Source organism: Cygnus atratus, chromosome 1 (assembly GCF_013377495.2).
Source record: "Cygnus atratus isolate AKBS03 ecotype Queensland, Australia chromosome 1, CAtr_DNAZoo_HiC_assembly, whole genome shotgun sequence".
Lineage (NCBI taxonomy): Eukaryota > Metazoa > Chordata > Aves > Anseriformes > Anatidae > Cygnus > Cygnus atratus.
This window is the reverse complement of record NC_066362.1, coordinates 89498525-89523127: the sequence shown is the minus strand read 5'-3', so window position 1 is coordinate 89523127 and position 24603 is coordinate 89498525. Positions and strand designations below refer to the sequence as shown.

General features: G+C 40.4%; 1 protein-coding gene across 1 annotated transcript in view; it reads left to right on the top strand.

Annotated features, from left to right (window-relative positions):
- The first annotated feature begins 13975 nt into the window (after positions 1-13975).
- TMPRSS7 (transmembrane serine protease 7) overlaps positions 13976-24603 on the top strand; it is a 31867-nt gene continuing 21239 nt past the window's right edge. The window contains exons 1-5 of the mRNA XM_035540487.2: positions 13976-14026; positions 17855-18047; positions 18798-18928; positions 22812-22879; positions 23802-23995. Coding sequence (XP_035396380.2) covers positions 13976-14026; positions 17855-18047; positions 18798-18928; positions 22812-22879; positions 23802-23995 — 637 coding nt within the window. The remainder of the gene's footprint in view (positions 14027-17854; positions 18048-18797; positions 18929-22811; positions 22880-23801; positions 23996-24603) is intronic.

Below are 24603 nucleotides of genomic sequence, written 5' to 3'. Positions count from 1 at the left end.
AGAAAATACAGTGAAAGGTTTAGGCCTCATCTTAACAAAGATAAGGCAAGGTAAGTAACATTCAGGGTCTTGTGCATCTCCTGAACTGTATTTCTTTTTTCCTGTAGTGTAAAGACAGTTTTCCTTGGGTGGCACAGCACGGGCAGGAGCTGCTGGGAATGCAGCAAAGCAGCTGCTAATCCTTCTTGGCTGTTTGTTATTAAGTGCATTTTATTGCTGGAAGTTGATGGAATAGCTATTAACCAGGAGCAGCATGGCTGCTGCTGAAAATGAAGCAAGTAGGAGTGAGCCTGTGTGTAGACATCTGTCTCCTGAGTTCCTCTGGTCCTTGTGGGAACTGCTGGTGGCAGAGGACAGCTGGTCCCTGGGGCAAGGCTCGCACCAGGGTGTGCTGACTGCCACCATCAAGGTCAGCAGAGTGAGTTTTAAGGAACAGATCTGTGGTTCCTAAGTCACAGCAATTATTTTTCAGGTGCCTATGTGTTCAGTCTAGGTCCCTATCATTTGTATCAAAGGGATCTATTCTTTAAGATATTTTTAATGTAACTAAGAAGTGTTTTTGCTTGAAACTGAAATCCTAGTGCGTGTTTTGGAAGTGATTTGTGTAGCTCTGGAGGTCTTACTTGAAAATAAAAGTTATTTTTTGTATAAAACACGTTACTTTCCTGCTGTGAAATGTTTAGCTATTTTCATCGTTCCCCCGGACCTGTTACCGTAGTCTGAGCTGTTTTGTGGTGAGGTGCCAAGTACAATGAAAACAGAGAGAATTTTTTCTTTTTGTATTAATAAGTCAACTTATTGCTATAACCTTTCTGCAAACAAAGAGAAGTATTATATGAAGGTGACTGTTGGGGTAGGTTTCTATGTTTTCTGGATACCCCCACATGTTACCAGTTGACTAGAAGTCAGAAGAGGGGAAAAAAAAAAGTAATGCATTTGTAGTAAGTGGCTATTTTTCTTTTTATACTACTCCTTTTTCCTTTATCTACTTGGTGTAGGATGAGGACAAAAAAACAAGAAAAATAATGTTGACAATAAAATTCAGCAGTGTCTGTGTCCTGTAAAATGAAGCCGTGAATGATTAAACTGTTTCTGTGTTGTTTGCTTTTTTTGAAGTGGGAGTTGTAAAATAAAAGCAAGCCATAGGACTGCAGTGTCACTGGAGCAGGCTGCATATGTGAACTTCACTTTAGCAGAATGTGTTCTGTATTTAAAATGTCTGCCTCTGTGTAACATGATGAGTCCCTTAAGAACTACCTTCTGCAGTTGCTTTGTGAATTTGCTCTCCCACCAGAGTCAAGTACATCTAGCCAAATTGGATTATTACAAGGAGATAAATGGGCCCAGGGAACACTTAATTGGAGGAATGATGATGTTTGTGTCCTTCAACTGAGTGCAAACACTGTCCTCTATAAAAGTGGGAGGTATGGAGGAAGGAGGTTTCAGTTTTGAATGTTTTCTGCTTTCTTTAAGTGGCTGTGTGCTAGCTGTAATGGGATGAATCATAAACCTTAGGGTTCATCTAGAATCAATCTTTAGTTTCGAAGACAGTTTTGGCAAATGTTAGCTACTTCATAGTAATTTTAAAATAAAAGCAGTGATTTGTTCTTGTATTTTAGGACAATTTTCTTAAAATGATATTGCTAGTTTCATCTGTACTCTAGGTATAAGATTCACAGTTGAAGCCATCTGAGAGCCATTAGCATGCTTTAAGCTTAAAAACCTTTCTTTGCAGTGCTATTTTTGGAGTCTCAGAATCTGAAAATGGAGGATGGGAACAGCTGGATTTCTTTGCTTGCAGTGACAAGGTGAGCTGTGAACCCCAAGGAAAACACTGTGGATGGCAGAGCATGGACTGCAGTGGTTGTGACTCCCATATATGAGGGGTGACGCATGCAACACCCCATAATGGGCAAATAAAACCAAGGCATTATTTTGATTCCTAGACTCCTTGTTTTAGATTTGAAAAGGGCAATGGGGAGAATGGTCTGACAGGAAAGAAAAACCTGAAAGCAAACACTTCATACCTGCTACTGAAATGCCTGTTTTATAAGCGTTGGGGCTTTTTTGGGAAGAGGAAGAAGAAAAAAAAAAAAGTCAAATTAGAAAGTAAATTAATTAGAAGAACAGATGGATTTAAATTTACCTTTCCAGTGAGGAGGCTTGAAAGAGACTTTGAAATACAGGGAAAGATGGGCAGAGGAAAATATGTTTCAGGGGAAATAAGACTAGAGTGGAGGGGATTGCTAGGAGCGGGAACCAGATGCCCTTTATGAAAAAAGGAGGATCCTCACCTTTGCGAGGTGGAGATGAATGACCTCTGCAGATGGAAACATAAAACAGTCAGACTTAATGTCGTCAATACCACTCCTTCTGTCATTGCAGATCATCAAGGGTCTTGAATTTGATTTGTCCCTTTGGCCAACGCTTGTATATTTCCAGTTAATATTGCTGATTTAAGCCTATGTTTAGCAAGTGAGGGTGAAGGTTCTGTCATCTTGGCTGGCAATGAGGGAGGGCGGATCTTGGTGTGCATTAGTGGGAAGTTGCTCATAGCAGAGACCGGTAATGTACCTTGCTTGAAGAGAACTGGCACTTGTTTGTTTACTTGGCTGTCTAAAAATAAGACTGAAAGCACAGCAAAATGAATGTGCTCTTTCCAGAGCCTCACCTCTGTGCAGGCAAAGCTGCTCTGCTGTGTGAGCTGTCCCCATGTTTGGTGGGAGCTACTGATCTGAAGAAACAGCAGACAGCAAGAGCCCATCAGAGCGTCTTTATTCTGAGATTTACCTCATTCATGAGTGTCTATCAATCAAAAGGAAACCAGAACCTCCAAAAGAACAGTGTGGGGTTGTCTTTTTTTTCTTCCCTGAAACCATTTTGCTCCTTGAGGTGAGGAAAATTAACTCCAAAAATAGCTCCTTATAGAACATTACTTATGAGCTGGGTGCTTGTAACTACACTTTCTCCTTTGAGATAAAGGTTGTGGCTATTGCTTGGTGTTTTACAGAATGAATTGTGTTTTCTCCTTTGGGATTCTTTAAAAATGGAAGTCACTTCTGAGATGCACTGTGGTGTCTGGGAGTCCTTTAAAATCATTAGGAGGAGAAAATGAAATGTATTATGAAGATTTTTTTTGAAGAAAAAAAAACCTTCATTTTTCCAACAAAATGAAAATTTCCCCAATCTCCCCCAAGAAACGCAGGGAAATTGGAGTCTAAATCTTTTCTTCTTAAAACATGTGGATATGGAGCATTTGTGGATATGAAGGAAAGTCCAGGACAAATTCAGACATATGGTCTCTTGAACATGAAACCAATAAAACAATCACTTCAGCATAGGCATGCGAGTGTAGTGGGGCCCTTACAGCTGCCTTCTGGTAACGGTTCTGCAGGAGGATCTTTGGACAGCCCTACATGTTACTTCTTACTGACAAGACTGAGAGACGAGGTGCCATTAGGCTATGCAAGCTCTTAAGCTCTGCAAGGATGGGTCAAGGCTGTCCATGTAAAAGCATATGCACTTCTTGCCTTACTTGGGTTGTTATGTGGCCATGGCAGTAAAAGCTGTTAGGAGGGTGGCTCTCTCAGCATCTCAGATGATCCTAAATTGTTTCTCCCTTTCTTTTGACTTCATAAAACAGCACGAGGAATCTATCTTGCCTGTTAAAATAAATCCCCTACAGATTTGGAGAGACAAAAAGTAGGAAGATGACTAATCAACCTGGAAGTGTGTATAAGATGCTCCCTGTGTCTGGAGGCCAAAGCACAGAAGCTCAAATCTGTTCTGTAGCAAGGTAGGAACACCAGAGTCTCGTTGGGTTTGTGTATTATAGTACACAAAGGATTCAACATGGGGACCTTTGCTTTTCAGACAGCAAAAAACAATGAAATTTTGCTGCAGCAGGCAAATGTAGTTTGTGACCAACTAGGCACTGTGCTCATAGACACATGATTTATGTCTGTTTTGTGGTTAACCTTTTGATCCTCAAGTACTGATCCTTAAAGAAATTTCAGGTGGCTCCCCCAGTTTGGCAAACTGCTGATCAGACTTGTTTCCCTAATGGTCTTCTATAGCTCCACTTTACCTTTTGTGATGTATCAGCTCTAATACTGACAGGGCTGAACCTCAGGCTCTTTATCTGAAAGAAGATGGAATACGGAGTAGGGATTGCTTCGGAAAAGGAAATACGAAGTGTTTTAACTTCAGGTAGACCTTCTGTCCACAGCGCTGTCTCAAGCAGCGTTGCTGAGAGACGTTGTGTTACACAGCTCCATCAATCAACAGTGCTGGAGGAAGGCACGCAGCTACCTTGAGTTTAGGCTGTATGGAAGCCCAAGGCCTTCTCTCTCCTAAACTTCCACACAGCAGGCTCTAAAGGTAAAAACAAAACAAAAAAGCCCAGAGCTGTAGTTCAAAACATGGTATCAGTTTTTAGGCAGGAATGTGATGGCATCTCAAACAGAGCCAACAGGGCTGTAGCTCTCCCTTGTGCAAACAGCTCTTCAATTCTTGCAACTTTGTCATTCAACCATGAGTGCCTAAGGACACTGTCATAGGTAGGTCATGACCAAATCTGATGTTTTGAATCCTTTCTGCTGTAAGCAACGTACCAATGGTCTTCTCTATAATGTAGAACCTAGAAGCAGACGGAGGAGAAACAAATACAGCTCATAGGGATCTCAGTAACAAGTTTGGTATTTAGACTTGCATTTTTGTTTGTATTAGTCCAGATCCTCTTAACTTCTGCCTGTTATCACACTGCAGTCAGCCAAGCTGGTGAGTTTAAGAGCCCTTAATGAAGATTACTGCTCCTGCAGCTCAGAGCTGTTGCCTGCAAGTACTCAAAGATGTCAAGGTCAGGGGGGATTGCACTGATCTAGATAGAACATCAGGAACATCTCTGGGGAAAAAACAAGTTTGAACCTAGAATGCGTGATTTAGTGAATTGGAGTCGGTGCAATTCTTGGTTAGGTACAAATCAAACACTAAAACCACCTTTGCCTAAACTTTTCCTAGCCAAATTGATGATGCCAACTTCCTGGTGTCCATCCCTATTAACTAAAGGACTGAAAAACATACTTAACCTCAGTAGGTCTCTTTGATAAGTAATGATAGCTATCAAACCTCTGGTGGATGAGGGATGACACCAGCAGTGTCAGTGACCCCCGAGTCACTTCTAAGGGGCTGTAAGTTGAGCTGCCCCATAATCCCTGAATAAAGAGGTTGAAACTGAGTGAAATTGCTTGTTTAAAACTTGGAAGAGAAAATCTGTTTAATAGCAGGTAAATTTGCGTTAGTTGCTTTAAAACCAAAACGGCTTAAAATAGCAAGTGCTTGCTGTAGGCTGTTACTGTCTGGATGATAAGTGTCACAAGACACTGAGACCAGATAGAGTGGGGAGAAAAGGTGGTGTAGGTAACCCAAATGCCATGCTGAATTCTTTTAGGTGGAAAAAATGGAGCCAGAAAAAGTCACCCCCCGTTTTGTTCCATCCTCCTATTTGTAATATAATCAGAGAAATAGAAACGAGGTGAAAGGCCAAGACTGAAAGCAAGGGGCTTGGACATGTTTCTGAAAGACGGAGGAAGATGAGTTAAATTTCTCATGCTGTGTTTTTCTTATGGGTCATCGAATATATTCCCTGCTTAATTGCAAGGAAAACACAACTGTGGAAAGGCACAACAGCAGGTTACATTGCCATTTAATGGCGAACTTGATTTGTGGCTAACGGGTAACTAGGCTGGCAGGAGGATTGTGGAGGCTTTGGGCCTAGTGCTCACTGGGGGAGATGCTGCAGTCCTAGTAAGTGATACTTCTTTCATTCTCTTACACTAAACAATTACCTCTTTTCAGCTGGGCATGCATTAAGGCAACTGACTGCTAGCTATAAAAGTCTGGGAAGAGTGATACTTACCTTTCATGTGGCACATAGGTTTTGATGATGGTACTTTGACTTCACCAGTCAAATTCTCCTCAGTCCTGGCCTATACAAGAACATGAGACTGAGCACTCGGATAGATGGGAGCTTGCACATCAGCACATACCATCACCTCCAAGCTACAAATGTTGTTTGTGCTTGGCTGAAGTGCTGCCACAGCTTGACTTCTGTAGAAGGTGCTATCACTGGCTTCGGCTCTAGGTGTACCAGGTTAACCTTAATATTGGAGAAATCCCATGGTTTTATTTTTTAGAGGGACAACATATTCTAGCACTAGGGTAATCTAGTAGAATGATGTATTCTGCATCAATGTTCCTTGTCTTGCTCCCTGCCACACTTCGCTGTCCAGTCTCATGCAAGCAAAAGAGAAATTGAGAGTAAAATTAGCTGGTGGCCCCAGGAAGAGGCGAGTGGTGCAAGACCATTAACTGATGGAATAGCATGGCTTGTCAGTCCTTAAAATGCCACAGACTGATAAATGGATGCTGTGGCTGAAAGATATGCTCACTTAGCCTTTTTGCTTTAATTGAAATTGATGGAGATATGAATAACTGAGCTGTTCTCAGACTGCACAGGCGAGGCAAAAGAGCTCTATTAGTGCTCAGGGAAGCTGATATGCAAGGCAGTCAGCTGCTTCCTTTCAGATTATATGCTCTGTCAATGGCGATTATGTATTGTGTCTGGATCTTTGAAGGGAGAGTTCAATTGCCTCTGATTTCCAAGATGATTTTGTCTGTTGGAAACTATTTTTGTTACATCAGAGGCCTCTAGTGCATAGTTGAGCGTTGGTAAGAATGAGAAATTAAGGAAAAGTTCAAGGAGAAGAAAAATAAGTATGAGCATTATGATTTGAATGTGCATGTCTGGATGGCCAAGATGTCACAAGTAAGCAGCATGGTTTTCATTCAGTGAAGGAGGTGCAAAGATGATGCTAAAACATAAGTTAGCAGATGACTATTAATCACTTACTATTTAGTAAGCAATTGTCATCCACTTCCGTACTTTTGTAAAAGCTTAATTTCAACTTGCTCACAATTTAAACTTCCCAGAACATTCAAGAGACATCTGTGCATGTTCCCTCTCCTGTGAGGGAAGAGATCTATCCAAAATGTTAATGATTCACCTGTGTGTATGCAGATCTTTGTAGAGTACAAATACCATACTAGTTATTATCAGTACATGTTTATCGAAAGCATAGGTATTAGACATTCTCTAGGTTCAAGCCTAGCTGAATAACTGAAGTTGAATCAGAAATTTAAAAGGACAGTCAAAATGTTTTCTTCTCTTGGAGGTAATCTTGGCTGTAATTTGAAGAAATTATTCAAAGGACAAAATGTGCAATTTTACGGTGTTAGTCCGTATCAGCTCTGATGAAAATTGATTCAAGAAGCTTTATGACTGCCTTCTCAAGTGTTATCATAAATCATTTAAACCATTCTTTAATCTTTGCAGACATATTAAGACTTTGTTTTGCATGGGTTTTGATTTAAAGAAAAGTAGTTAAAAGCAGCATGCAAGAGAACTCTTATAGGTACCAAAAACAGGTTTTAGTAGAACTAACCTTGCTTTGTGTGTGGATTCTTATTTCTTCTGTGTTTTTGTGCAGTTTGTTAGGTGTTTGTTAGTAAAGGGGGATCCTGAAATAAGGGCAAACGGTGTCAGTTTTTATTTTCAGTTGAGGGGGGAGACATGTTGAGGTTTGTAGCTCTCTAGAACAACCTAATAAGTCAGTGGGCTGATAATTGCAAGTTGCATCTAGGATCCTATCAGTTAAAGAAGGAAGAGAGATTGGTTCTGAACTGATCATGGTCAGAAAGGAAAGATTTCTGTTATAAAGAGGATTTTGTAGAAGATTGTTCAAATCTAAAATAATTGCCTCTCTCCTGTCCGTAGTCAAAGGTGAAATTATGATTCATCTTCTGTGTTGAATGCTTTTCTTTCATTGTTGATTATAGTCTAAGTCTGGAAAATAAGGTTGGTTTTATATGCCTAACTTTTAGGCAGCCTGAAGTAAGTAAGCTATTCCCTACCTCTCATCTAGCTTAGCATTAGGTTTGTGTGGTACAACATGATTTTTTATTTTCATTTTTTTCCAGGAAGCTGAATTGCTGGTATCTTGTCTTTCTCCATGCAATCTCTGTAATAGAGGTAAGCAGCTCAGCTGTGACTTGAGGCTGTTGTGTACATCTTCTGCAGTCTTTCCATTAATCTGAGATCCAGTGGGCTGGGGTGGGGGGATAAGAGGGAGGTGTCATAGATAAGGTTGGGCTGCCCCTGGTTTTGTGAGGGTCTTGGAGAGAGGGGAAGCAAAGTTAGGCTGTCAAACAAATGTGCAAGAGGAAGCCACAGCCCTGAGAGACAATGATGTGAGTAAAACCAAGTGTCACAGACAGTTTGTCAATAAATGGAGAAGGCTGTGATTTGTGACAGTGGTTTTTGTAGTAGTGGGAAAAATGAGAAGGTGGAACTGGTCTGAAAGCCATGGCAAGGGCAAGAAATAGAATGTCCTGAAACTAATCAATGTAGGTATTATGTTAACTTGGGTCAGAAAGAAGTAACATGCATGTTTTAACACGTTACTTGAAGGAGATGAAGCTGCTTAAAAGCAGTTCATGCATGCAAAGTGATGGCTCAGAGCCAATGGTCACTTCTGGTGGACATATGCGAAAGTACATTTCTCCACAGAGTTCAGAAGTGGAGTAATTGTCTCATTAACCTTTGCTGACCTGGAATCTGGGGTACCTCTCAAGGAAACCCGAAAGTAAAGCTATCATTTTTGTTGTGTTAAGATATTTTTTTGTTAAACCTTCAGACTTTCTTATATAGGGAACATGCATTTAATGGCTAATGAATTTGAAAAAGCAGTGATACTCCGTTTCATAAAACAATTTTATTTCTCATGTGTTTTATGACATATATTTGCTAACCTCTGTTAATTGGAAACAGAATACACTTATCCTGGGGGAGGGAGCCCTCAAACCCTGCTTTTGATTTTTAAAAAGAGGAGGGGAAGGAAAATACCATGCAACACAGCAATGATTTGGGCTAGTCTTGGCTAACAGGTGGATTACTACTCAGCCACTCACTCACTCCCCTCCTCAACTGGAAGTGGAGAGAAAACAGGAAGAATAGGAAAGAGGAAAAAGTTTGTGGGTTGAGATGAAGACAATTAGATCATTTTCAGGCAAAACAGATTCTACTTGGGGAAAATTGATTTAATTTGTTGACAATTAAAAACACAGCTACTAATTTGGGTAGTGGGAAACAAAAAGACAAACTTGGAAACAACACCTTCCCCTCAACCCGCTTCCCAGGTTCATCTTCACTCCTGACTTATCTACTTGTTACTTCCCCCACAGCCCTGAGCAGTTCAGTGGGGATGGGGGGTTATAATTTTCCTCTGCCACTCCTTCCTTTTCCAATGTAGGCTCTGCACAGGCTGCAGTCCTTCAGGAAAATCCATCCGCTTTGGCATAGTCGTCTCTGTGGGCTTTGTCATGGATATATGCTCCAGCACCTGGAATACCTCTTTATCCTCTTCTGACCTTGGTTTTCCCTCGATTGTTTCTTGTTCCTTTTGTTTCCTCATCTTCTCTTCATTAGTTGTTTTTGCCCTTTCTTAAATATGTTTTCCAACATATTTACACACCAAGTCACTGGCTTGGCTGATGGGCTTGGTGCCACAAGCTTGGCTGATGGGCTCAGCTGTGTCCTGTGTGGGTACACTGGAGCCAGCTGGCACTGGCTTTATTCAGCATGGTGCAGTGCTTGTGTTTTTTTTAGAGACCATCCCTGCAGCTCCCTACAGCCAACAACCTGCCTCCTACACCCAATACAAACATTCAATTAGATGTGGTTAGGGATAAATTCTATTTTATGCTTCATTTATTTCATAGAGCTGGCTCAGATACAGCTCAGGTATGTGGAAGGTGCATTACAATGTTATTTACCTCTGTGAAGGAAGGGGAATAATTTTTACCTGAGCTTGTCTTTGTCATCTGGAGAAAATAGCATCTAATTTTCTTACCAGATTTAAAGCATACATTTAGCACTATAGCTTTTGATCGATTTTTATTGCTAACTTGATAACAAGCATCACGGTTATTTTTATCTTCTCAGGGAAAAAATATTTGAAGTTAAATCACATAAGGCACAGTGAAATCTGGGGATCATATTTGTACTTCTCCAGAGCATATAAACTTACAGAATAATCATGCAGAAGACACTGATGCTGACAAAGGTAAAGGGTTTATCTGTACAACACTATTAATCTGTGGATCAGCTTCTGAAATATTGTTTGTATGGTAGTAACTCCCTGTGCTCAGTTTAGTGGAAGGTTTTCAGCATTAGGTGAACACTCTTACAGGTGGCTACTGTGATGTCTGAGTGGCAGTGGTGGCAGCGGCAGTTGTTGTGTGCTGAGAGGAGTGTAAGGCTTGTGAGTTGTCTGAGGGGGGCTTCTGAGTCCTGATGCCTTGTGTTGGTCTTGTGACAGATTTCAGGGCCCTGGGGAGAAATCTAAAAGACTCGGGAGCCCAGATAATGTTTTCCTCAATCCCCCCCCCCCCCCCCCATAATGGGGAGAGACAATGGCATAGATGAGCTATTCTATGGGCAACAGGGGAAAATCTTGGCATTGGTTGCCCTCTTGATAATGGGAGACTTCAACTTCCCAGACATAAACTGGGGTTATCATACTGCTGTGGCAAGTAAGGCTGGGAAAGTTCCAAAGCATGTTGAAGTTGGCTCACTCCTGTACTTGTGACAGGAAGTCATCAAGGGAAGGAGACCTCCTGGATCTGTTGTTTGAGAACAGGGGAAGGCCTTGTGAGAGAGGTGACAGTAAGTGTCTTGGCTACAGTGATCATGAATAAGCTGAGTTCAAGATTTTTGGTGTAAGGAGAAAAAAGGTCAGCAGAGTTGCCACTCTGGACTTTCAGACAGCAGATTTTAAGCTTCTCAGGGAGCTAGTTAGCAGCATCCCCTGGGATCTGCTCTAGGGGTTTAGGGGTCCATAAGAGCTGGTTGCTTCTCTAGACCCACCTGTCAAAAGCCCAGGAGCAGTTGCAGAAAGCCCAGGAGCAGTTGCAGCAATCCGTTGTGCTGCAAGTCAGGCAAGCAGGGCGGAAGACCAGCCTGATTGAATAGTAACTCCGCCTGGAACTAGGGCAGAACAAGAATATATGTGACCTCTGGAAGCAAGGCCTTGCTTCACAGGGAGAATACAGAGCTGCAGGGAGAAAAGCCAAAGTCCAACTTGTGTTGACGCTGACCAGTGTGGTGTCAGACAACAAAAAGGCTTTTTCAAGTACGCCGACAGCAAGAAGAGGTCAAAGGAAAACATTGGGCTGATACGGGGAGAAGGAAAAGGCAGAGGCATTTAATGCTTCTTTGCTTTGTATTTAACAGTAATGACAGATCACGGGTTACCTGGACCTCAGAATTGGAGGACCGTGACTGGGGAGCAGTGTCTCTCTCTGTGAGTAACCAGCTGTATCAGCTCAACATTCACAAGTCCATGGGGCCTGATGGAGTTCACCACAGAGTGCTGAAGGAATTAGCAGATGTTATAGCTGAACCCCTATAAGCAATTTACTGAAGATCATGGTAGTCTGGGGAGGTCCTTGCTGATGGAAAGCCAATATTATATCTGCCCACAAATGAGGCATGAGAGAAGACCAAGGAAACTACAGGCCTGTTAGTATAACCTCAGTCCTGGAAAAGTTGTGGAGAAGATTGTCCTGGAAGATATTGAAAGATATTTAAAGAACGAAGCTATTACCAGGCATAGTCAACGCAGGCTCATGAAGGGTGACTCCTGCCTTAGTAATTTGATCTCCTTCTATGATAAGGTGGATGAAGAGAAGGCAGTGGATGTAATCTTTCTGGATTTCAATGGGGCTGTTAATACTATCCCTCATGGCATCCTTCTGGGTAAATTGTCCAGCTACGAGATAAGCAGGTTCACACTATGCTGGGTGATGAACTGGCTTGATGGCGGAGCTCAAAGGGTTGTAGTAAATGGGGCTACGTGCAGCTGGTCACTAGCAGTGTTTCCCAGGGCTCAGTTTTAGGGATGGTTCTGTTCAATGTTTTTTATCAATGGTCTGGATGCATGAGTGGAGTGCATCCCCATCAAGTTTGCTGATGATACTAAACTGGGAGGTGCTGTTTGCTCTCTTGGGGCTACAATAGAACTTGCAGAGGGAATCTATCCAAATAGATTGGAGCATAGGGCAATAATCAACAGTGTGAAATTCAATAAAGGAAAATGCCTGGTTCTGCATTTGGGGCGAAGTAATGTTGGACACATGTACGCACTGGGAGGTGAGCGACTGGAGAGCAGCTCAGCAGAAAGGGATTTGAGGGTGCTGGTCAGCAGCAGGCTTAACATGAGCCAGCAGTGTTCCCTGGCAGCCAAGAGGGCAAACCACATTTTAGGATTCATGAAACATAGTCAGCTGGCCAAAAGAGATGGTTCTCTCACTGTATATAGTGTTGGTGCAGTCTCACTTTGAATACTGTGTGCTGTTCTGGTCTCCAAAATATAAAAAGGATGTTAAGGTCCTTGAAGGCCTCCAGAGGGCAATGGAGTTGGCAAGAGGAAGGCATGTCCTGTGAAGAGAGGCTGAGGGCACTTGGGCTGTCCAGTCTGGAGAACAGAGTGCTCAGAGCGCTGCTTTCTGCAACTACATTCTGTTCTTCTATTTTAGTTCTGGCAAAATAAAGTGGTGTGCTTTTTTTTTTTGTTTTGTTTTGTTTTTAACTGGGAGATGAAAGACTTATAGTAATGTAGGATAAGTCAGTAGTGGTATTTTTTTCCCCTCTTACAGTACTAAAGAGTTAAAAAAGGCCCAGAGCTTATGGTATCATGCTATATGGATAAAATACTTTGTAGTTCTAGCAGAAATAATAAAAAATGACTGAGGTGCTTCAGGGCATAAGCCAAAGACAAACATGCAGACAAGAAGTATCTTAGTTTATAAGTACGTTATGTAACTCTAGGATTTCTTTGCCCCATAGTCAAAAAATTCTATTGCTGGTTATGCCTATGGAGCATAGGTCTTGCAGCCAGACCTATAACAGGTGAGTTCCAAGCATCTTTTCTATTCTATACCTCTGCATTATTATGTTGCTAAATTTGTTAAGGTTTTTAGTCTAGGTTTGGTATCTTTGAAGATAAACTCAGGATGTGCACATTTTTAATAATAAAAACTTGGCCTTTTTCCAGTGCCACTTCTGAACTTGTCCCAAGGAAGTAATTGAAATTGTTAATCACTTCAAAGTAAAGACAGCTCTAAAGTTAGCATCCATTGAGGAAAGTACTGTTTTACATCCTCTATAAATATTTAATTACCAAAGAAAGTAGGATGGGACTGTTATGGTACAAGTGACTTCCTCCATTTGGTTGCAAAAAGGAGTCTCAGTTGAAAGCCTGTTCTATTTTAACAACTCAAAATACGTTGTCTGGAGCAGCTTATTTCTAGGTTGTGATAACCAAATTTGAGTTTTCAAAAGGTACCTCACAAAATCATATAAGAGTCAAAATGCTATTTTTGTTTGAAATGGTCGTTTGCTACTTGCAGCACTCTTGCTCAAGATGCTTACATTTATTTTCCTTCTTTATAGTTGTATAATTTTGTTCTATTTCTTTTACTTGCTACTTTTTTCTTGTTCATGGCAACTAATTTGATTGGGTTTTAATGATACATAGATTTTAGCACTGTGATTTGATGTGTTAACAAGCTGGAGTCTATTTCAGCTTAAAAGAAAAGACTATGAAAAGCCTATTTTATTCAGACTGACTTTGATGTCTAAAGTTACTTGATAGCATCTTCTAATATTCACAAATGAGCAACAGGGCAGATGAGATTACAATTGGAAACTCATCAAAGTAAATTGATGCTTCTTTTGGTCCTGGTCTTTGCTGTTAGCTGTTTTCAGCTTCAGAAGCAGGAGCAGTGCCTGGGGGAAAAGTGTAAGACTTTTTTTTTTTTTTTTCCTGGGACAAGCAGTAAAATTAATTCTGCTAGAATGGATGAAAAAAATGATCACCCAGCAGCTAAACCTGAAGATGAACTAAGTGTAAGTAGGCTGGCTTAGGCGTTCTTGATTTCATACACTTCTTCACCCTATTAGATCTTCTATGATCTAATTACCAAGTATTAACTTTGACATTCCAGTTGGATTTGTTATACCTTTCTATTTTACAGCTCAATCTGAAAATGTCAATGCTTGTTAGTGTATCTTCAGATTTCTAATGACATGTATTTTCAGGCTGAAATAATGGGATTGCCAGAGTGACAATATGAAAGGGTAATGTTGGTGTCATGGCAGCATGTTTTTTTCCAAAAAGAAATCAATTTCTAGGCAAGAAAGTCAACATTAGAGTAGGTGAAGTGTTTTGTTTATCCCTGAAAAGACACAGAAGAGGATTACTGCATGACTGTTAACTCACGACAACAAAGTTGTTAAATAATTTAGTATTTAGTGATAGTCAAATTGCAATTTTAGCTGGAAACCACTTCTAGAATACAGGAAATAAATTGCAGCAGAGAGAAAACTGAATTAAGAATTGTGATCTTTATTCAGGGAAGGGAACAGCATAACTTTGCTATTGTTTTCCTTAATACAAAGTGTTTACTAACTTGGGGAAATATTTATAATGTGGAGCACAACATTCAGTATTGCTCTGAATCCCATGTAGCAGAGAAGTCTACTTTGCAAGCTTTGATACATGAAGTGCATTTTTTCAAAAGATTACAGTTGCAGTAGATGAAATGAAGATATTAACTGTTCCCAGCATACATTTATATTCCAGTGGTGTCAATCCTGAGCAGTCTTTATTGATCCTTGACAGAGATCTCTGTACCTAATTTTTAAGAATAAATCTGTCTGGTTAGCTCTACAGACATCAATGAGAATGACATATAACGACTTAAATATGTTATTCTTGGGTGAATCTTGATAAAAGCAGCAAGTGTCCCCACTGATCCATAAAGCAGCCCTAAGCTCAGATGTCAGAGCTGAGAGCTCATCAAGCTGTCTCAAGTTGCTCTAGTGAACACCTGAGAGTATAGAGGAACTTAACAGGACACATTATAGCTTTAAACAAACAGGCAATTTGGTTTTGATCCTTACACAGAATTGTACTTAAGGTTAAAAAAAAAAAAAATTTGGAAGACACGCAAACTTAGTCCTTTTTCAGAGCACTTATGGAAAATAAGTGCTGGTAGTTACCTAGACAGAAGATATGAGTCTGGAATCTTTCAGTTGTGTATTCTCCCATTTAGTTTGAGGAAATTGTGAAGTGTTCTACTGCATCTTATTATTCTAGTATTCAACTTACTCATTCTTCAACTCACCTTTGTACACTCTCAACACTGAAGCGAAAGGTTGCTATCTGTTGTTTTTGACTATGGGCCTTGCAGGAGGATCTTTGATGATGGAGCTTATGTCCTCTCTGGGAGGATATACAGAGCTCTCTTACCAAAAGCATTACTAGGGCATAATATTAGAGAATCATAGAAAAACTTAGGCTAGTGGAAGCTTCTGAAGGGGATCTACCAAACACTTTTGTTCCAAACGGAGCTAACATCAAGGTCAGACAAGATCTCCTGGGGCCTTGTCCCACTGAGTTTTTTGTATCTGTAGGGACGCAGATTCCCTGACCTCTCTGGGTATAGCCCAGGTGCATGGCCCTCGTGGTGAAATACTTTATTTTCTATGTGCCCGGATGGAATTTCCCTTGCTCCCACATGTGAATGTTGTAGCTTTCTCTTCACTGTGTATCAGAGAAAAGCATGGCTCTGTGTTCTCCATAACCCACAGTAAGCAGGGAAATCTATGACTAGCTTTACTACGTTGATTTTGCCTTCTCAACTCCAGCTAAACATCCCTGGAGTGCTCAGCTTCTCACTGTGCAATACATACCCTACCCCCTCACTTCTCAGTGGCTGTTCCTTGGAATCACTCCAGTTTATCAATGTCTCTGTTGTACTGATAGGCTCAAAACTGGACGCAGTATTTCAGAAGTGGCTCCAATAGTGCTGGGCAGGAGGAAACAACAGCTTATTTCAGATGATTTCACAGCACTGCTTTGGCAAATGACTAGTACTTATGCCTGGCATTTCCTGGGTGTCAAGCTCCAGGCATTTTTTTATAGTCAGTGAATTAACGTACCATCCCACATTGGTAATTCAGAGCACATTTCTTAGCTAGGTGCTTCCTGAGTTTCATAGTGTTCTCCCTCCTCCAGTGAAAAACAGGGATGAAGAATGAGTCTTGTGCTCACATCTTATGTTCTACAGCAGGCCACATGTTCTTGCAGTGTACCTTCTGAGAGGCTTTGAAGACAAGATGCTGGCAAATAGCCTGGCAACTTGTTGTAGTCTGCCTCCTCACTGTCTACCCCTTGTAGCTCTGTAGATGCTAAAGAGGCCTGTTCATCACAGGGAACAGCCAGATCTGCCCTAGATGAGCCCTGTGCTGTTGTATGTGCATCTGTTCTCTTCTGGTTGTGAGCTCTTCCATGTGTTTCTGTCTGAGCACTGAAGTGGCGGGATGATGGGGCAGGAGTCTGTCCCTCAGCAGAGTGAGCCCACCTGCACCTTGAACAAACAATGCACTGGTTATCACCAGGCTGTGTCAAAGACTTCTGTTTTGTGTTCCTGGGAGATGATGTAGCTCTGAGTAGGTCCCAGCCCACAGGTGAGATCCACGTTGAAAATGTCATTAAAATGAATTAAGCTGTCCCTAAGACCAAAACCAAAAAGAAGTGGTTTTGGTACAAGAAGGAAACGTAACTTTTTCTTGTGGTCATAGTTCTGGTATAGCTGGGTATTTGTTTGTATCAGAGACTCTCCCAGGCATTTTCATCTGCAAAACAGACAAAACTGAACAGGTAAGTTGCTTACAGGAAGTAAAAGCTTCTCCTACAAATGCAGAAATGGTCACTTAGTAGTCTTTTGTACCTAGTTAAGACAGTCAGGTAATATTTTTGAGTGTTTTTAGACAATCTGAGACTGTAGTTCAAAGTAGACCTTGTCCAGATCTAATCCCAGCAAGAGTTGTGATGTCTTCGTGTTCAACAGAGGGAGTTTATTAAAGAGAGCTGGACACACAGGAGGAGGCTGTTCATACCCACTGCTCCCCTTCCTGGAAGGAAGCTGAGTACGATACTATTGGGACAGCCATGGCCTGAGGAGAAAGTGGTTTTATTTTTGGAACAGCAGTCATGTTTTGACCATGGGCTGGGAAGAAGTATGAATAGTGTGCATCCACGTGTTTCCTAGTTACTTCGCAGAGAAAGGACAAGCCATTATATATGGAAAAGGATTGACTATTTGAATATCATACTATCACCTTCCTCCAGCTTCACACAAACAGAGGAATGACTGACTGGACATGTGTCTGCCTGTGCACCAAACTTGCATCAAAACAGTAAATGTTTGGGTAGTGAGATGGCTTGCTGAGTCATGTCAGCAAGCCACCAGTGAAAAGTTGCTGTTCTGCAGCACTTGTGTGTGTACATACATCTCAGCTGCAGCCAGTGCAAGGTAATTCAAGGCTACCTGCCCTTTGTACAAAATAGGGGTAATTTATGCTAATGAAAGATGCCCAAGGATATAAGTATTTGTTATGATAGTTAATGTTATATTGCTGTTGCATGGTGAGCTGTTCTCCGTGAGTACGCTGTGCTTTTACATCCCTGTGCCTTGGGGTTTGGCTCTGTTTTGTACCTGCAAGTGTCTGGACCTTACTTCATGTCTGCAGTTTTAAACTGCTACTGCATTAACAATAGTTTTCTATGTCAATAACAGAAAAACATGTGGGATTCTGTTCTAGCTGTTGGTCAGTCAGCTGCTGTTTGCTAAGTTCCACATCTGCTTGTTGTCTTTTACCTTGTTTTAGGTAGCCAACATCTCGGTCCAAATGGTATCCGCAGAAGATAAGTTGGCAAAGAGGATTCTGGCAAGGAAAAAACATGGCAAATTGAAGAAAAAAGAGAAATTGCTGTGGAATTTTCAAAACAAAATAATTATTTTTTCCCTCATTCTATTTATTTTAGGAGTTGTAACCTGGACTTTACTCTGGCTCTTCATTGGTGAGTTGCTGAAAGCACATACCAATTTAAAATATCACTATTCCTAGTAGCACTTTGTTTTATGTAGGTAGCAGTTGTTTGTAGGATCTCACTTGTCCTGAAGGCTCTTTCTAAGATAAGCATAAAACCTGGAATACCTTTGTTACACTTCACAGGGTTCAATGAACAAGGAATTATAACAGCAGGCACAACTGCTGTTTTAGGAAGTGTGATTTCCCCCCCCCCCCCCCAAGACTTATGCAAAGCATTTTCTTGTGTGCTAGTTAATTTTGTAGACAATTCCTATAACTTGATTCCACGCAAATTCTGACCTCCACTGCATTTCTTGGCCTGCTAGAGGCTGGGTAAGATTTTTGTGCCTTAGGCAGAATAGATTTAAAAAGGCTGAAGGGGAGTAAAATATAGAAGGCAAATACTTTATCTGTAGTCTCTTTATAAAAAATAAAAAAGGAGGGAAAAAAAGTACTGCCTAAGATTCCTTAGGGATATTCTCGAATTTGGATGTTGACATTACTTTTGCTACAGTTCGTTTCTACTGTAGTATCTTAGGTTGTGTGTAGGAAGCAGGTGCTTGATGAACCTTCATATTCTGGTACTCATCCAGAAAAAAATGTCTGTGAATATATAAGGTTGATTTGGTAGCCTTCGCCACTTCAAGGTTGAATAGATTAACTTGGTTTAAAATTTGATCAGAAAAAAACATTTCGTTGTTACTTAAAAATAATTGGGGTCTGTCTTTGTTTCTTGCAGTTCAGGCAGAAAACAAAGATGTGTTGTACTTCGTTGGGCTGTTTCGTGTTGCCAACATAGAATTTCTCCCAGAATATAGGCAGAAGGAATCGAAAGAATTTCTCTCTGTGGCGCAGAATGTGCAGCATGTGGTAAGATGAGTGGGCTGCTTGGTTAACAAAAAAAAAGTAAAAAGTAGCAAAAAAAAAAAAAAAAAAAACAGAGCTGTGATCAATAAGTGTGAATTTCAGGTGCCATCGAGTCTCCTGTGGCATTCTGCTGTTTTTATTTTCCTCATTCCCTTTCAGAAGACTGTGCAAAGGGTGGCTAGCTGAAGGCAGGAAGGAACTGGGTGCTTTTAGTTTGTTAACCACAAACTAAATTTTGGAAAGGTCTGTTTGACATATACATTGACTAAAATTTTACATGTTTTCCCCCACAAACCAGTCTATGAATAGAGCTCTACAAAAACCCTTCAAAATATAATTGCCATTTTTGAGACATTGATGAAATCTTTTGCATTCAAAGTGGTATCTGCTGCCAGTCTTATGCCTTAGAGCATCTATAATTACACTAGAGCTCTCATATGCTTTTACACTTACGTTTCCTTCTGATGCCAGATATTCCGAAGACCATTATTCCTCCCAAACACCTTGCAACAGTCACAGCAGAAACAGCATTCAGTCGTAGGCAGATACGGCTGCTCTACAGCAGGCAGAGGTGGCTGTCTCAATGCAACCAGAGATTCTTGAACAATTACTAAGTTTTGGTCATCTTATAGCATGAACTCATGCTCCTGTTTACCAGCTCTTTGATCAGAGGGAAGATTTCCTGATGACCTGAAGTGCTTTCAGGCAAGGGGTGGGAGCAGTGCAGGTATTGTCCCTCCCAATTTACCAGGGAGCAGCTTCAACCTGCTGTGGGCCATTTGTCTTGTTCTTGTCCCAGAGTATCCTGCCATCTTCTTGCACAGCAGAGAGAGGTGACAGACAAGAACATGTGAAGTGCCAGTGCCACCGTCTTCTACTTGGACATAACTTGGAAATGATTTTTTCTCTAAACTCAGCCAATTCTCACCAATAGATTTCGCACTGCTGATAATGTGCATCTTGATTACATGACTATTGGCTAAAAAGGCTAGCAGGAATGTTGGGGATCTGGGTTTGTGAGGTTTTTGTCTCTCTTTTTTTTTTTTTTTTTTTCTCAGTAAAACTCTTTTGTTCATGACTTCTGTCTCAGAGGTCTCCAGAACAGTAGCTGAAGAACCTCTCAAGATAGACTCATTCCCCCTTTGACAGTAAAAGCAATATATAGATAGAATCCCTCATAGCCTAATCTGGAGACAGATTGAGCTCTGCTCATTTTATTTAGGCCCTTAAACTGATTGTTTCAATTTTGTGTCAAATGATTAAAGTTACGGACTAACATCCATATGACTTTCACAGCCTTGGCTTCAAAAGAATCCCAGTTACAGTCCCTTGGGCATTAATTAAGCAGCAAGAGGGGGGTCTGAACAGCTTGAGGTACGTGCCACCTGGTGGTGCTAGTGGTGTGCCTCCTTCAACAAGAATAAGGAAGGTTACCATTGTGTGCTTATCTAAAGAACTGGTGAAATTGGGAGCATGCTTTCCCCAAAGGCTGTCCCACGTCAAGAAAGGGGCAGGGTTTTCCCCTCTCCACATATTTTATACTGTGTATTGGAAATAAATATATTAATGCTAAGCTGCTACTGGGGAAAAAAATAGACACAAATAGAATGAAAAGGCAGGAAATTCCTCATAAACATTGGAGGAAAACAAAAACCTAAAACATACATAAGCCCCCGAAAAACAGCTCCCCCCCCCCCCCAACAAGCAAAAAACCACGCCCCTTAAAGCAACCCAAAAGTGCCCCCTCAAAAAAAAAAAGGCATGCAAAAACATCCTCCAAAACTAAACAAAAAAGACACCCTCAAAAAAACAAACCCCCCAAAAGAAAAAAAAAAAGCACGAGGACATCAAAAAAACATCAAAAACAAAAAAACTCAGCCCCCCAACAAAACAGAAGCAAGAAATAGAAAACCCCCAAAACAAAAACATGCAAAAAACAGAAGAGAACAAAGCAAACCTCCCCAAAACAACTCCCAAAAGCGAAAAAACAAACACACCCCTAAACAAAGAAAAGCAAAAGCCCCACAAGAAAACAAAACAAAAAACAAAGAAAAAAACATCAAAAATCAAATAGAAAATGAAAAAAAAAACAAAACAGAAAAAAGAGCATAAAAATAAAAAACAAAGTGAAGAAAAGATATCAAAAAAAACACCCCCCCAAAATAATAAAATAACCTGAAAACAAGAAAGCAAAATAAAAATATACAAAAAATAATCAAAATTGCAAAAAAAGAAAAACACAACAAAAAGAACAAAGAATTTCCCCCAAAAAACAGAAGCAATAAAAACAACTGCCTCAAAAGCAAAAAAAAAAAAAAAGAGGCAAATTAAATCATCAAACCAACAAATAAAATCAAAAAATCCAACTACAAAAAAGACAGTAAAGAAAAAATAACAAAAAACAGAAGAAAGTAAAAACAAAACAAAAACAGAAAAGGGGGGGGAAGAACAAAAGAAAAATCCATAAAACACAAAACAAGAAAGAAAAAAAGTCAAAACACCCCTCAGAATAAAATAGAAACAAATCCCAAATTATAGTGACAAAAAAAATACACATAAAACAGTACAAAATGACAAGACACAGAACAAAAAAAAAAAAGACAAAGCAAACAAAATCCCCATCTCTTCCAAAAACAAGAGAAGGCAAAAACCAGAACAAATAAAAAGAAGAAAAGAATCTTAAAAACCTTTAAAACTCCCTCAGAAAAACAGGACAACCCCCTAAAAATCTCCATCCTATCAAAAGAAAATAACTAAATTAAAGAAAGCTAAAAAGCAACAAAAAATAGCCTAACAATGCTCCAACGTAAAATAAAATAAAAATACAGAAAATTTTTTAAAAAAAGACAAAATACATAACCCCATAAAAATAGAACAAGAAAACATGATCAACTCCCCAAGCTAAAAAATAATAATAAAAATAAATTAATAAACCTACAAAAAAAAAACCTCACAACCTTCCCAAGAAACAAGAAAATCTTAAACAAAAAAGAGCCCCTCCTAAGGAGGGCGGGGGGGGGAGAAAAAAAAACACAGAAAAATACTGTCAATAAATGAAAGAAACAAATGAAAGACAATATAAGAAAGAAACAGGGAAAAGAAAAACAAAGAAAGGCAAAAAAAAAGCAGAGCATTAAAAAAAAACAATAAATAAAAAAGCATCCCCAAAGAATAACACCCTCAAAAAGTTAAAAGAAAATAATAAAGAACACACACACACACACACAAACTACAAAAATACACACAAAACAGAAATAAAACAAAACCAAAACAACAACAAAATTAGCAACAAAAGTTAAAAAAAAAAATGGCAAAGCAAGCCCAACCCCATGCAACCACCTGGCTGCGGCCCCCTCTGGGAGCTGTAGCTGTCCCTTGTCACTCTGAGAGGAGGGGTCAGTGTTTTGGATTTCCAGAGGCCCCCTCCAGCCCCAGTCATGCCATGGCTTTGCAGAAGAGCTCGGATGTGCCCTTACCTGCACCTTAGTGGCAGTCACTGCATGGCACATCAGGGGCTCGTCGTCTTTTCCCGAAGACTGGCTCAGAAGGTTTGGCACTGAAAGAGGGCAGGCCCCTGCATTTGAGATTTTCTGGAAGAAGAACGCGCACCCTTTCCAAAACTCATTTATTTGGGAGCAGCGTTCGCTGTACACATCAGCTGGCCCCATGCAGAAGGCTTGGTGTTTGCTGGGGGTACTGGAGCCGGTAGGGGTGTGTGGCAGAGCTGGCCCCATCGTGTCTGCTGTCTGTCTGGACAGGTGGGTTCATGGCTTCCTCCTGGTGCAAGAGAGCATGTTCCTGGGACATCCCAGGCACGGGATATCTCAAAGTATGCCTGATTTTCAACAGTGCTTAGTCTTCACCAGCTCTATACTTTCTCTTTCAGATGAACTTGGTTTACAGAACCTCCTCTTTCTCCAAGTTTTATAAGCAGGCCACTGTTTCAGAAGTCAGGTAAAAACCTGTGGTTAACGTGTCTGTGTTTTTGCTGGATAGTGTAACGAGCCCACAGGAGAAGCACGTTTTTGTGGTTAGGATTTGATCTCTTTGGTATGTACTGATAGCAAAGTCCACCTGTAACCTGTCCCAATTCCTTTCGTGTAAGTAAGGGCAAACTAAAGTCATATAAGCAGTTCTTTGTCAGATAAACAGAAATTAAGGTAAATTTAAGGTAAACAGAAGTAATAAATTTAGCCACTTTAGCATGCTGCTAGAGCACAGCTCTATACTATTGTCAGCATTGGATATATTTTATAGATAATGTTACTGATATAACTGTTTTATACCAATAGGGGTCTTTACATAGGGGAAGGGAGATCTCTGTGCTGCAATAAAGTACGTTTGTTTTAGTATTAAGCATGCAATTGATGTTAGAGGATCAAATATCCCAATTTTCATGAAAAAAATAAAGTTTTGGAACAGAAGTTTATGGATTATGTCTGATAGAAAGGTCTTTCTCCCCACCAGGAAGACAAAGATTGGGTGACCATATTCAGTTTCTGATATGTTACCTAAACAGTCTAGAAATTGGTTCTTGCATATTGCAGTGCATTGTGCAGGGTGAGATGCAGCGAGATGCTTTTTTTTTTTTTTTTCTCCATTTCTGGAGATAGTAATTCTACCATTTCTGTTAGAATTACTATCTCATCTTTAGGAGGTAGTCCAGCTCTAACTCAAGTAGATAGGATGATTTTCACAGACAGTGAAGATCCCCAACTGGGTGCTAGGCATGAGTATTAAGTATGTCAAAGAAACGGGGCAAGATGTAAATGAGCCATGTTATTCTAAATTTGTGTTTCAGATGCTTGTGTTAAGAGTCTAGTCTTCAGAAAGCTTTCCGAGTGATGGTAACCTGTGGGATCTTTTTTTATTTCAGTAACAACAATAATGGAGGCCTTCTTATTCACTTCTGGATCGTATTCGTGGTACCACAGCCAAAAGGCCAAGTGCTGTGTGACGACTGTGTGGCTGCCATTTTAAAGGACTCCATTCAGACAAGTGTCATTAACCGCACCTCAGTGGGAAGTCTTCAGGGCCTCGCGGTTGACATGGACTCGATTGTACTAAGTGGTTAGTAAAAGCATGTGCCCTTACCATTGAAGAAACACTTATTAAGAACAAGTCTTTATCTTGGAGTAGCAGACTTCATAGATATACCAAAATCTTTATCCCATGCCTCTAGTGGTGGGTCTGGTGGAAGAAAAGAAAGGAACAGACTGGAGGTCACATTAAGGTACAAAATGGCCTTGTCACTGATGCAAAGCTTATGTTCTAACTCAGGAACTAAGCCTGACAACTCATAGCCAGCCCAGATTTGGGTTAGGCTGCATTATAAAATTTATCAAAAGATGAAGCGTTTTATTCTATACAAGGACCAAACTTCAGCATTTCCATGGAAAATGGGATTGTTGTTACATTTGTTAGATTAAAACAAAAAAACAAAAAACATAAAGCTGCCTATTCATTAAACAATTTCTATATCCTGTGCTGTCTGTGGAAGAAATTAGCAAGACAGGTTCAAGAACCTGTTTAATCTAACTAGTTACAAAGTAGTGTATGATTTTCAGCTCTACGAACAAAGGATGGAACAAGCTTCATTTGAACAGCTCTGCCCAGCTGAAAGCTGAAAAAGAGTTTGTGGCCAAGGGTGGGGAAATCACTCCCTGGGTCCCTCTGCC